Source organism: Sceloporus undulatus, chromosome 3 (genome assembly GCF_019175285.1).
Source record: "Sceloporus undulatus isolate JIND9_A2432 ecotype Alabama chromosome 3, SceUnd_v1.1, whole genome shotgun sequence".
Lineage (NCBI taxonomy): Eukaryota > Metazoa > Chordata > Lepidosauria > Squamata > Phrynosomatidae > Sceloporus > Sceloporus undulatus.
Genome location: NC_056524.1, coordinates 194,690,071 through 194,705,512, shown reverse-complemented (window position 1 = coordinate 194,705,512; position 15,442 = coordinate 194,690,071). Strand labels below are relative to the sequence as shown.

Genomic DNA, 15,442 nt, shown 5'->3' with positions numbered 1-15,442 from the left:
CCTGGAACCCAATCCCAGTGGATGCCAAGAGCCCTTGGGTACAAGGATCTTCCTACAAACACTCAGAAAAGTTCTCCCTCTTGGTAGGGGGCATGGAGGAAGTGAAGAAAGCAAAATAAATTGGAAGAGGGATTAAAATGTGAGTTAACAGTGGATAAAAACTGCCTCACTTCAACCCATCGTGCAGAATACTTACATGCACAGGATTCCTCACTCATTTCAACAGGAAGCACAACATAACTCACCTATTCCATAAGGATGGAAGCTCAATGAAGCTTTATGTCCACTTCAGAGCTTTCACCCTCACAACATACACCTGGACTCTGTTAATAGCATACAAATAAATAAGCAAAAAAAATTACATTTTAGTCTAGAAGGAGATTATGAGGCATATGTGTGTGTGAAGTAAAATAACTGTGCTCACACAGGCCAGTATATTCTCAATATGTACCCATGTTTTCTTTTCCTTTACCTTCTAGTCACTTCAGCCTTCATATTTAAACACTTAGTGTCATATGGGGGTGGGGAGAGAGATGAAGAAAGGAAAAGACTATTCACAACCAGTTGAGCCATATTACTGCAGCATTTTAGAGTGAATATTTTTGTAGGTCTTTAAATAAATTTCCTTCCAAAATAAATATTTGACTAAGCCTAAGGTAAGGAGCATGTCCAGTTTTGCAGTGGAAAGTGAGCAACACACTATTTTTTTCCTATAAACTTGTCATTATAAAATATGCCAAAAGTAGTGGAGTAGAATGCTTGCTTCAGTAAGGCTGAATAGCAATAAAATGGTTAACTGTGGCTATTTGAGAGAACTACTGTCAGACTTATGATCATGTATGGAAATGTTTTCTAACTGGTGTAATTGCCACTTGGTTTGTTTTGGTTACCCTGCAGATGTAAACTGTTTCTTCAGAAGACACAGAATACCATAAAGGGACTTACCCAAAAGTTCATTTTAACAAAAAGGGCATTATGGAAACTGCATATGGCAGCCTCAAAATAGTAACACTTATCAAAGGCAGTAATAGAAGGCAGAAGGACATTTTCAGGTAAATTGTAATCCAATATAAACTCACAGCACACTTTGCTAGCACAAACAGTGGCATAATTCTAGTTCTGAATAATCAACAATAAGGATTTAAGAAAAAAACAGCACTACAATATAGCAATGTAAGTAGTGTGATTTATTCCATATGAACACACATAATATACTTGATGTTCCATTCTTCTTGAAGAAGGAGAATAACAGATCAATTTTGGTTGCAGAAAATGCATGTTTTAAAATTACAAGTTAATTTTAATACAGCAAAAGGCCAATGCTTACCCAAAACAAAAGGTCTAACTGGTGTTAATTATTTGAGTTGGTCATAAATAATGCAAGTACTGTTGAATATACACACACACACACACACACACACACACACACACTCTACCCAGACAGATGGAGATATACGTTAATCTGAGTTCCTACATACATTTACTTTTAGCCTTCTAAATATTAACTCTAGGGCACATGTCATGGCAAGTTTCCATTAAAAAAACAAGGGGAGAGGGCACAGACAGAAATGACATGATATTCCTGTAACAAAAGCACAAAAAAAAATTGAGAACATACTTTTATCATTTGTCTGGATTACAACTAGTGAATATGATTAGGAGACACAAGTTACAAACTGATAGTTATGATTTCCATTCACTACCATTTGAACTAGTGATAAAAAAGTATTTTCTCTGTAAACAATAATAGATGTGGGTCTATATATATTGATGCAAATGAGCCATTAAGAGGTGTAGACATTTGCTTGGAGCAATATACCTTTTCTGCTACACACTTGGCTTAAAAGAAATAAATTTCTGAGTAGCAGCGTCATAACACTGTTTTAAATCTCTTCCAAACTTGTACCATATATTTAAAGAACTGCAAAAGCACCTAACATCATATAGTGAACACTGGTGTGCTTGCTTATGGAAGGTAGTAATCTACCAGAGGAAATTCCATTCCATTAAGGTACTACTTTAAGCAAAGACTAACAGCCTATTTAACTGTCAGGAACCCCATATCATTGTCAGAACAGCCTCGCATAGGGGACTGCAACTTAAACAGCATGTTCTTACCCACTCAGCTTTCAAGTGGTAGCTTCAAAAATTATTGAAGATGAAGGGCTGAAAAGATCACGTCTTGATAAACATTAAAAGTATTTAAAACAGATATGTTTTCCTATTTTCGTAGGAAAACAGGAAAGTTATTTTGAATGCATGATTTAAGGATTGTTCCAAGACAGAAAGATTAAAATGTAAATAAGATCAGAGTTGGCACACTTACTTGGTAAGTGATCATACAAGTTTCTAAAACCATTACCAAGAAAGGTATATGGAATCTATGAAAATCACCACCCAGTATTTTTCAGTCATATTATTACATATTATGCTCACCCTATTTTCAAGTGTTTATACTCAGGTTGTATTTCTCACTTCTATCAGATATCTACATTTACAAACTCAGTTTTGTTCCAGGACATCTTTGATTCAGCACCCTAGTAATTAGTATTTATTCCTCTTCTCCCAAATATTCCCATAATTAAAACACTTCTGCCCATATTTAAAATCAATTTCTTTTCAGACTGCTTCATTTGGTGCCATGCTTCTGTCAAACTTATCCAGACCTAATAAACAACAAAACTAGATCATGCCCCCTCACTGTATCCCACTTTAGATACCAAAATCAGTTGTATAAATCCAAACTCAATTGTATTAATATCATGCAGAAAGCAATGAAGTTAGCCATGAGTTAAGTTTCACCAGCTTCAATGGGACCAGAATGTTATTAACTTAGTTTGGATACAACAATGAGAGTGCAGGAATCTCACCATAGTGCTTTCAATCAAGGTGCTATTCTTCAGGGTTACCAATCTACCTTGTATCATTTAATTTATTTTCTCAGCAAAATCCTCTGTATATTTATTGAGAAGCAAGTCTTGCAGAGTCCATGGGGCTTTCTCCTAACTAAGCCTGCACAGAGCAGCTGCTTCAACATTTGTATTCTTAATGGCTATGTGCATGCAAACACAAAGCTGCTGTTTACCTGGGTTAATTTATCTCAAAATTTGCATTAAGGTGAGAATGTCTTGGATGCAGATTTCCAAGAAAAAAAATAGAGTATCAAGTATAAAATATTCCACAACTGTGTCCTATTTTCAAATAGCTTTCCATGTTAGGGCAGAAGTACTGTGACTGGGTTCTCAATAGTGCTGTTCTGTATATGAAACCAAATGCTGAAAGGGGAGGGAATCAAACTGAAAGATGAAGATACAGCTCCTTTGTTAACAACAAGAGTTAGTGGTTTCTATTTAGTATGACAAATGTGAAAGTTAAATTTAGAATAAAAATGGCAAATTCAGATGAACAGAAAATGCGTTTAGTCCCTGAATAATTTTTTCATCTAAAACCTGGATAAAACTGGGCTGTACCTTGCATTAAAGAACAACTAGTTATTGCACTGAGACATCACATTGTAAATTTAAAAGCAAATTTACATTTGGATTCAGTGACAAAACATATATCTTTGTTCAAAAGCTGAACTGTTCTGAGAATATCATGCAATCTTGATCCTTAATTTTATTGGAGGATTTTTTTCACTGTTAATTATATTATTAATTAATATTATTAGAAGCAATAAATTAAGGTTGGATCCTACATATATCTTCTAGGAATAGTTCCTGCTGAACACAGGGAGGCTTAATTCCAAGTATACATGTTTATGATTACACTGCAATTGACAACAGACAGCCTATCAGTGTACTAAAAGATCAGTGGACTAAAGTGAACATTAACACATTTATACACCCTTTTATAACCAAAAATTTCATTTAAAAATTATAAAATAACTTACGGTATCTACATCTTATATCTTCTCCATTTGCGATTTTAAAAAACTATCCCAGATGTTAATTTACATGAATTACATAATTCCTGAAATATTTGAGCGTCAAATATAAACAAGTTTGCATTATTTAATGGAAACAATACACTTCTATGAAACCATAGTTTTATAAGAAATTAGGTGTCTTTAAAGATCCCAGAGAAAAGAGAATTCAGAGGATTACAAATTCCTTTTCCAGTGAGGTATAAAAAGTTACAAAACCTAGATTTAAAAATAATCTGTTCTTATTGAGAGCAGAGTCGAGGAAGGATCAGCATATGAACCATTACTGAAATGCAGCCAACCCCCCCCCCCCAACTCAGAAGTTTATTTATCACCCTGGAACAGCTCTTTCTGACGTAGTATCAGTTCTATGTGGCATTCATTTATTTCTTGATTGTTTTGTTACAGAGCATAATCAATTCCTTTTTTAAAAATAAGGCTATTTAGAAGGCATTGCAAATTTAAACTTAGGCTGAAGTGCAATTTAAAGATTTTAAATTGTGTCTTAGCAGATAATATCCATCTCATCCATGCAATAAAGACTGCTTCATTTATTTTTTCTTTCTAAAACTCTTTCTAATTATGATCAAATGTTATTTTTTTAATGCACTGTTACCCTCCCTCATTTCAGTTGGCAAGGTTTACAGAAAAGGCTACAAAGAAAGTACAATTACAATAAAAACAAATACAAGAAAATCTTTCTAACAAAAAAACACAAATATATATATGGCTGAGCAAATAAAAACTACTTTCTACCAGGGTGGTACATAACAATCTTCCAGATGTTGTGGGAATGCAGCTTCTCCCATCAGCCCTCACTATCGTTTTCAATGGCATATGATCAAGGAAGCTGCAGACATAGCATATCTGGAAGAACACAGCTGCCAATGTATCTTTGCATATCTAACAGACACCATATATGACAGGGATGGACAACCTTCGCAAGTCCAGGGGCCACATACTCTACCCACAGGACCTAGGAGTTCCATAGTATAAAAAAAAAAACACTCCTCAATCTTTTTGCTTCCATGAGTTTCACTAGGTTCTGGTGTAATTAGGCTTAGGAGGGACCTTTTTAAAAAGGTCTTCAAATGACTCTTGTTAATAAGCTGAAATCCTAAGGCACTGTGTTCTTATGGTTTGTTTCCCAAAGTTTAACCAAAATTTCCCCAAGTTCGGATCACCAGTAAACTCCGATTTAAAAAATAAAGTAGAAGCTTACCAGTGGGTCCTTGGTATCCGCTGGGGTTTGGTTCCAGGGCCTCCCATGGATACCAAAATCCATGGATGTTTAAGTCCCATCAAATACAATGGCATAGTAAAAGTGTGTTCCTTATATAAAATGGCAAAATCAAGGTTTGCTTTTTGGAATTTTATATCTCTTTAAAAACATTTTGAAGCCATGGATACTTGAATCCATGGATAAAAGTCTATGGATACAGAAGGCTGACTGTATCTCTTCACAGGAGGAAAGATAAAAGAGAAGAACACAAGACTACAAGTTAGGCTTATGCTTCATGTAGGGCTAAACCATGGTTTAGGTTTACAATTACTGGTATGAATTATATTAATATATGCCCGGTATAATGTACTCATCAATTTGTCCAGTATAACATACTTGAATTTTTCAGGACATAGTCTGCAAGTGACAACATTTCTAATATCACTGGCAAACAAAAATATTGACCAAATACTAACATGAGCCAACACAGAAAAACAAAGGGAGAGGGGACTCAGATAAGTCAGGAAGAGACTATAGTAAAATGTATTTTAAGATGTGTCCCCAAGTAATTTTATACCTCCAAAAAAAACAGAAGCTGTAATATCTGGCCACTGCCTGAGGAACCTTGAAGCTTCTGTGAAACACTGTGGTTTTTCTGTTCATTCATTCAAACCATGGATAGCTGAATTTGTGGATGCAGAATCTGTGGATATGGAAGGATAACTGTAGCTATTATGGATTTGAATCAATTGTACCTACCATATTTTCCAGCATATAAGACGACTGGGCGTATAAGACGACCCCCAACTTTTCCAGTTAAAATATAGAGTTTGGGATATACTCGCTGTATAAGACTACCCCTCTTCCAACGCACACCAAATAAAAATTAAAAAAACATCAGATTTGATTTCAATATGGTAATTTTAATTCAAATGCTTATGGCATGCAAGTACTTAGCAGGAAAACTTGTTGTATACAAAGCCTGCTTGGATTGGTCAGCTCTCCCTATCTCCAAGACTATCAGAGTGATAATGCAAACACAGCTCTTTCTTCCATATCCCGCAGCCATTTTTGAGCTCCCCCCACCATATGCGGCGACCACAGATTCTCCAGTCCAGCTCGAAGTTTCAGCACCTGCCATATCAGATGACCCCCGGTGTATAAGACGACCCACGACTTTTGAGAAGATTTTCCTGGGTTAAAAAATAGTCTTATACACCAGAAAATACAGTATTTCAGAGCAACCCACTGGTGACAGTGGTATTTACTCCCCAATCAGTGGTGACTTAAGTATTTATTTATTCCGTTCATATTTTGCTTTTCTACCAACACAGGGTCCATACTGATAAATGAGAATTGAAGAGTGTTCTTATCAATTTCCAGACATAACATAAAGAGATTGTGACAACACTACTAACGTAAGACCTATACAAAACTGAAAGTTCTTTCAACACCATACATGCCTACTTACCTATATATCTACACAAATACGCACTCATGTCTATTTCAGTATTCCATGTCTTATGATTTAATTTCATTCTCCAATGTCAGTATTTTAGATCATCATTATTATGACCACTCTTCATAAATAACATTTTCATTATAACAAATCTGCCTCATGACCTTGTTCTAGGAGTGGGCAGGTGTAGTCCTGGGAAACAAGGCTGTTTTTTAAGTCCTCATCCCCTCCACACTCCGTAAACCACCCTTTTTTTTGCCACCAAAGGAGTTAATTCCACCTATCATCTCCAGGGATGCCAATCCATCTTTTAAATAGGTTGCAGAGTACCACAGAAATGTCGAACATTAAAGATGCCATTTTACTTCAAAGCTAGAAATAGCAGTCTGGTTACTTTGGTTTTATTTTTTGGCATTCTTGACACATCATGAAACTCTTGGAAAGGTCCCCAAGGTCCCCAGACATGTTACCATTGCCCACCTCTGCTCTATTCAGTAAGCAATTACTTCAACTAAACAGAGTTGATATGCTGTGCTGATTGACAGCTACTTAAATCTACTGTTATTTAAACCACTAGCAATAATATGGAAAAAAAATCATTTAGTGGACTGTACCTGGTTCTCGTTACATTCAAAAGGAGTATCTTTGTGTATGGCCATCTGATACTTGGCAAATAATGTGGCAGACTGAGTGAAAGATGATTTGAACTGTGGGTCCTCAAGAGAAACTGGTACTAACCTCACCTTCAGAGCAAGGAAAAACAAAGACATTTTGCTTGAATTTGTCCAAATGCTCCTGAAGGTAAGGCTAGGCTATTATCTCCTCAAATCCATTTCAAAGCCTCTGCCAGGAAGATGCGCCAGGAAGCCCAGCAATCACAGATATGTGTATGCTAGGCTGGCTCTGCTCTACAAGATCACCACTACAGTGGTACCCCGGGATACGAATGCGCCGGGTTACGAATTTTTCGGGATACGAAAAAATCCCATAGGGATTTATTGCTTCGGCTTACGAAGGTTTCTTCGGGTTACGAAAAAACCGCGGCGCTATTTTCCGCCACCGGAGGGCAGCAGAGAGCTATTTTTCCATTAGCGCCTATGGGAATTCGGCTTACGAAGGTATTTCGGGTTACGAAATTAACCGCGGAACGAATTAATTTCGTAACCCGGGGTACCACTGTATAAAGTCTGTATACCAGATGAAACTGTAATGTTTAGTGCTACACCTCAATGCGGCCATTTGATATTCCATGCCAATCACCTCTTTATGAAAAATATGTAGGGGTCATCAAAATGCCTACTAAGGCAAGAAAGGATTGATTGTCTCATGTTCTAAAAGGATATACTTAAGATTTGCAAAATTATGTTCAGAAGAACTCCATGATTTTTTAACGAAATCGGTAATGGAAAATAGGTTTCCTTGGAAGAAAGGTTATCCCTTATTGCTGTTATTTCACTAGCTGGATGAGTGCAACAGTGTTGACCAAAGTTCTAGTCATTGCTCTGTGTGAACATACTGTGCAGCTAAGGTTTATCCTTGCTGCTGCTGCTGCTGCTGCTGCTGCTGCTGCTTTGTCTTGTAGATTCTATTATAATCCCCTTCTTCCTTCCAAGTGTCATCTTCTGGCCTTAGAGGGAGCGAATGGACAGGCCCAACACCATCGGGCCTGAAGAGGAAGAGCCCTCTCCTCCCTCCTTCCAACTGTCATCTTCTTCCTGGAAGGGAGTGAAAGGACAGGCCCAACGCCATCGGGCCCAGCCTCGATTAAGAAAAAGAGCCCTCCTTCCAGTCCATCTGCCTTGGTCCAGGTCTCAGAGGGAGAGAAGAATGCTGGACCTGATCCCCTCCCCCCCACTATTCCCTTCTCCTTTTGTGTCGCGTCTTTTTAGATTGTAAGCCTGAGGGCAGGGAACTGTCTAGTATCATCTGTTGTAAACTGCCCGGATTCCCAGTGATTGGGCGGAATATAAATAAATCCTATTATTATTATTATCCATTACTAACCCAGTGGAGAATATCTAGTTGCCACGCCCCCCTCTGCATCCTGATGCCAGTGTTTCTTGCTGGTCTGTACAGCCCTTCTGTGTACGGTAAACTTCAGTCAAAAGCCAATGCTTTTTTAATGCCAGAGGGGTTTATCCATAAAGTATGACACATTTTGGAAACTATTTTTAATCCAGGGTCTTCCACAATATGTCATTCTAGCAGAATGCACTGTCATACAATTCTGTCTTATGCCAATTATATATTTTAAGTGCTTGTAATTCTGAATAATGTATTTATCTAATTAATTTTAAAAGTTAACTCTTTCCATTCCTCAAGGCCCTAAAATGATAGTTTCTGGTCACTTTTATCTAAAAGCCACACACTTATATATAGGCATTTCTAGTGTTGAATCTAAGATATCAAAGGCCAACAGAACAAAACAATTAGAAATGGCCAAATTAGAAGAAAATCTGGAAAGCCTGTGTTAAAGATGTACCAGAGGGTGCAGGAGAGGACAGTGATCCATTGTAATATATGCAAGAAGAATGGCATCAACAGCACACTGTGAATAGGAGCCTTACAAAGGAAACACTGGGTACCAACCATGGAGTACCTATAACAACTTGACCTAGTCTTAGAGGCCACATGTCTTGCTTGATTGCATTTCTTCAAAAAGTTGTACAGAAACTCCAAAAGGCAAATGTGTAATTGAGATAACCTTATGAACAATGGGGGGGGGGGGGGATTGTAGATAGGGGGAAAGAGAGGGTGGAGATAGAGATGGACAGATAAAGATGTTGATTTTTCTTAAAAGATGAAAACTCATGTCTCCACTCCACCAATGTAACTTTGCTTGTCCTCTTCAAATGTGTAACATACTTTATGGATAGGATCTCCAGCACAAACTCAAACAAGGGGAACTTTTCCAATAGTAAGCATTCCTCATTTACATAAATATTTATAAAACAGACAGTTCCCAGGAGAACTGCCCATTCTTGAAGCATAAACACAGTTTCAAAAATCTAGCTGTCTTATGTTTGGGAAATCTACAATGTACTTCACTTTCTCACTTTCTCTGCTGTACGGAATGCAAACAGCATTGCTAACATGTATTTTTTGTTATATATTTTATGCACTCATGAGATCTGCAAAGCCAACTTGTATTCTCCTGATGTTCACTTTGTTTGCGTTTATATCATTTATGAAGTTTCATTGGGAGTTAAGTATTTTAAATAAAAGTCTTTTAATTGACTCAGAATAGACCAAAGCAACATGCTGTCTGACCTGACTGGTGGTTGGTTTATCAGGTGGATCCTTGTGAATAACCATCTGGTAACGTTTATAGACCTGGTAAGACTCCTGAAATGTGGCTTTGAACTGGGAACTTGGTGGAGATGACTGCACCAGCCTCACCTTCCAAAGAATTAAACATATTAATTACTGCAATAGTAGTCGGAAGCGTTTGAACTAATTCTGTAATATGACAGATCAACTTTTAAAATTAACATTCTGTTTTTGTAGCTAAAAATAATGTAGCCAATATTACTTTCTGCTTCATTACACTGATAGTTCCAATGTAACTATTTTAAATTTAGTTTTCAGTCATTGATATGTAAAACAATGTACTTCACCTTAATTTTTTAAAAAATCTGTAAAAGAAATCAGTTTTAAGTGAAATCATACACAGAGACCATATGCATTATAGCAGCAACAAAAATGTTGAAAAGGCGAGTTCACATTGAGGAAAGTTTGGGTAACATTACATTAAAAATGTCCAGGAAACTATATTTTCATTTCTGTCTTAATTCTTGACTGTTCCCCTGTGGATGGGTAACTATGGATATCCTGTTGTTCTGCGATGCACCTTCCATAATCCATTACCATTGGTTTTGCTGGCTAGGGATAATGAGAGCTACACATTACAAGCTGAGTATCCCTTAATGAAAATGCTTGCGAGCAGAAGTAGTTTGGATTTTGGAATATTTGTATATACATAATGAGATATCTTGGAGATGGGATCCAGGTCTAAACACAAAATTCATTTATGTTTCATATACATATCACCTGAGGGTTATTTTACACAATATTATTAATATTTTTTGTGCATGAAATAAAGTTTGTGTACACTGAACTATTAGAAAGCGAAGACGTCACTACCTCAGACCCCCATGAAAAAAGTTTTGGATTTTGGAGTATTTCAGATTTTCAAATAAGGGATATTCAACTTGTAAATGCCCATGAAGCGACACAATTACCTAACCCTGATTTTCATGCTGTTTTAAGATTATATGTAAAAGTGTTTTGAGATCTTTTTAAATAAAACTGCATAGTTTATATTTCTCAGCCTCTTTAAATCTTCTCTTGCATTCTATTAATACACCAGTTTCAAGTCTGGGCATGTTACAAAACACTTTAGCAGTGTAATCCCAATCACACTGAATTCCAACATTGAATACCACTAAAATCCAATTGAGTTTAATCAGACTGAGCATATTTAGGTTTTCAGCCTTAGCTACTATGGCATAAATCCAAAAAAAGCTTCCTGGTGCATGAAGAAGCAACTAAGATGATGATGATCTGCCTTGTCAGTAAAGTTAGGACATTATCCACAATTAATTAAATATACAGGACGTTTAAGATATTATCAAGATGTAGCAGGAATCCAGTAACCAGTTTTAATTTAGTAAAGAAAAGAATGATCCTAAACCTGTTTAAGATCAACTAATGTTTGGTATATATTTATAAATAAAAATGTAGTACTGGGGTTCATTAAATTGCCATGAATAATTTGTGAAACAACCTTTTCTGTGTTTAAGCAGAGTGAGGTGACTGCTTTGATCAGCAGGTTTAGATCTCATGAAAGGGCATCCAAAGGCTAGTTATTTTCTATATTATTACTGATATTTTACTGCTAAGGACAAGGAGAAGTGCTTTAAAGACTTTCTGCCACCACTTGGATGGCTTTGGTTTCTGTGCACCTTGACCTGGATGAATATGAGGTGCTATATGCTACTCTGCCTCAGGCAACAAAATGTCTTGGACCAGCCCTGTAAATATCCATAATACTAAATTTTCATTAAAGCTTGAGACTTCATTATATTTGTTCTGTAAGTATCTTATGCCATCTTAGATAGAACCATAGCACCATCTTGTGTTTCTGAAAAGAACATATTCACCAACCTTTGAAACAAAGATACACAAACACTCCATGAAAATACATTATAAAACACAAGATTTCTGCAAATGCCAGCAACAGGCCTCAATACTTTTCTAACACAACCAGTCGCTATCATTTTTGTGTTTAAAACTGCGTATCTGATCAGCCAACTGCCTTAAAATTAACAAGAATACAGAAATAATACACTGCTATAATATCTCAGTACCTCTAGCTGGTGCAGAGCTTCAGAAGGTAATTTAGCAAAAATGAAATCTTCAATTGATTTTGGCTGGTTTGTTTTAGTTTTAGAGCTTTGACCATGCAAATTCTGAGTCTCTTCTTGAATTGCAGGGTTTCGTGTTTTGTTCTGAATACTCTTTTGCAATTTTTGTTCCCTCCGTATGTCCTTGGCTTTACGGCAGGGTGGTTTACTCAAGTCTGCTCCATTGCCTAAAATAGTAACGTGTACACATTCAATAAGGAAAGCATGTACTGTATTTTGCAAACAGTCATAATCATTCATTCTATACTTTAAAGAAGATCACAAGGGATCCGAAAGTTGTTAAAATTATTATGCCCTAGATCCCAAAGTAAGTCAAGAAAAGGAAATTCAAGAAAGAAAAGTTATTTGCCCCTAATCATTTGTGACTCGTCTTTACTCCATCCTTGCTGAGTCAGAGGGCTCTCTTTAACAAATGTAAAAAGAAAGCAAAAAAAAAAAAGGAACAATGTTCCTTCTGTGAATTTCCTCTAAGGCCTGAAACAGATGGGCCCAAAACATTTGCACCGGGACCGGGGCAACCACACGTGCCAGGCCCCAATCTGGCCCACTGTCAAAGCCCTGAACTGGGCTGCTGGAAGGTGCAGATTCTATCCACTCCTTGGCCTGGTTCTTTTTTGTTGGTGCAGTCTCGGAGCAGCTTCATGTTGTGTTCTGGGCATGCATTGTCTAAATGCCATACCCCCAACGTGGCCTGAAGCCATGTATTTTGCTCATGTGTTTCAGGCCTCTGTCTTACCTTAGAAGCCAAGCTTTTATATTTTTATATAGAATTGTGCACACAAAATTCATATTAAGTCTAATGGATTAAACAATATTATCTTCCTGAAAGGAAAAAAAAATCTTCAGGGACTGGTAGGAGCCAGATTGCAATAGCTAAGTCACAGCACAACTGAAAAGGAAAGTAATTTCACTTACATGTTAGCAAGAAATCTGACTATGAAATGTTAAAAAAAAAACACGAAGAAACCCAGCTCCCTAGAAGTTTGATACCTGTACCTAGGCATGTAAAATGAACACAGAATCTGAAAGACAAAACTACTGTATGCCTAAAATTCACTTCACCACCGAAGAATGATTTGAGGGTCACGGGTGTCTAAAGACAGAAAACTTTCTTTTCCTTGGAATGGAGCTTCTGAGTTCGGTCAGCCTGAGAAATAAACCAAATGCCACTATGAAAGAAGTACTTCCCTTTCTGGGTAAGGTGATCGAGAGGGTGGTTGCAAACCAGCTCCAAGCAGTCTTGGATGACACCAATTATCTGGATCCATTTCAAACTGGCTTCAGGACAGGATACAGAGTTGAGACTGCCCTGGTCGCATTGGTCGATGATCTCTGTCTGTACATCGACAGGGGAAGTGTGGCCCTGCTGGTGCTTGTGGACCTCTCAGCGGCCTTTGATACCATAGACCATGGTATCCTTCTGGAACACCTGAGGGAACTAGGAATTGGAGCCACTGCTTTCCAGTGGTTCCAGTCCTATCTCTCGGGCACGTTCCAAATGGTGTCACTTGGCAACAGTTGTTCGGCCAAGAGGGAGCTCAAATCGGGCGTCCCTCAAGGTGCAATACTTTCGCCAATGCTATTCAACATTTACATGAAGCCGCTGGGCGAGATCATCCGGAGACATGGAGCGGGGTGTTATCAGTACTCTGATGACACCCAAATTTATTTCTCTACGTCCCAGACTGTTTCAGTGACCAAGAAGGGCATCTCTCCTCTGAATGACTGCCTGAGGTCCGTAATGGATTGGATGAGGGAAAATAGACTTAAATTGAATCCAAACAAAATGGAGGTACTCGTGATAGGTAACCCTAACCCAGGTATGGAGATATGTTAGCCAGTCCTTGATGGGGTCACACTTCCCCTGAAGGACTGCGTCCGCAGCTTGGGGGTGCTCCTGAATTCGTCGCTTCATCTGTCCTCTCAGATTGACGCGACAGCCAGGAGCTCCTGTTATCAGCTTCGGCTGATACGCCAGTTGTGCCCCTACCTGGAGCAGCGGGACATAGAAACGGTTGTACATGCCCTGGTAACCTCTCGTCTTGATTTCTGTAATGCACTCTACATGGGGCAACCCTTGTGCCACATCCGGAAGCTTCAATTGATACAAAACATGGCAGTCAGACAGGTCACTGGAAAATCTAGGTTTGACCAAATTACACCTATTCTAAAGTCATTAAACTGGGTGCCTATTAGCTTCCGGGCACAGTAAAAGGTGCTGTTTATTACCTACAAAGCCCTACATGGCCTGGGTCCAGTCTACTTGCAGGAACACATCCTCCCATATAATCCTTCCCATACACTCCATTTCTCCAGGAAAAATTTTTAACATCCAAAATGACCAGCTTAGTAGTGACCTCCCGGAGGTTTTTTTCTGCTACGGCTCCTAAAGCTTGGAATGACCTGCCAGAAGAAATTCACCAATTATCCTCATTGGAGGCTTTTAAAAAAGCAACAAAAACCTTTCTCTTCCAGCAGGCCTTCCCTGAGTGATAACCACCCAGAACCAATTCTACCCGTCCTTCTTATTATATCTCCTCATCATTCGCAGTTTGTAGAATAACCTTGTAGTTTGTATTGTTATATATTTTAATCATGTTTTATGTTAATTTTATAGTTTGGGAGGGAGAGTTGGGTCAGGGTTTTGTGGGTTTTATTGTTCTTATATTGTGTTTCGTATAAACTCTGTTGTTATCCGCCTCAATCCCCACTACTAAGCTGGTCATTTTGGATGTTAAAATCCCCAAACGGAAGAGGAGGGATATAAATAAATAAATTTCTATCTCTTTCTCATTTTTTAGGAAATAACCAATGATGCTCCCTTTTTACAGATACTTTTTTTTAAATGTGCACACTACAGAATACATTAACTTCTGTAGTACTTTCCCCAAATACAGAAGGTGGGATCCCAATTTTGCCCCCTGCAAAAAAAGGGTCCATTTCTATCCACAAAAGACATTTGATCTAGAGGATGTACCAGCTGAAGAGAAAGTATTAAAATGCTACGCACCCCAAAACTGAGCATAGGTAAATTTTCAAATCCAATTTTGCTGTTTGAGCAACAGGAAAGCAACAAGTTCTTTGTAAAAACTCTGTTTAAACAGTAACGAACCAATTTGGGTAGCAATTGTTTTGTTACAGTCGCTGTAAAGAACAGTCGCTGTAATTATATTTCTTTAAACAATTTCAAGCCTTGTAGGCACAACTCTTTAACTGTGACTACCAGTTCCCTTCATGCAGCTTAAAACAAAATAACTGCACCAAAAGAACAGGGCGGCGTGGGAAGGCTGTCTGTAATGTGCTTTTCTATGATTACTTAGAAACTAGCTAGGATTCCAGTGTTGCTTTGTTTATAAAGGAAGTCCCTTATTGAGGGCTAGAAAGTGTGTTCCTTATAGGGTTGGCAGGTA

The 15,442-nt window shown here is 37.8% G+C and overlaps 1 protein-coding gene across 1 annotated transcript in view; it reads right to left on the bottom strand.

Moving 5' to 3' along the window:
* ATE1 (arginyltransferase 1) overlaps window positions 1-15,442 on the bottom strand; it is a 120,644-nt gene that overhangs the window by 91,343 nt on the left and 13,859 nt on the right. The window contains 3 exon segments of the mRNA XM_042457572.1: window positions 7,221-7,349; window positions 9,877-10,005; window positions 11,976-12,199. Of these exon segments, the coding sequence (XP_042313506.1) occupies window positions 7,221-7,349; window positions 9,877-10,005; window positions 11,976-12,199 (482 nt within the window).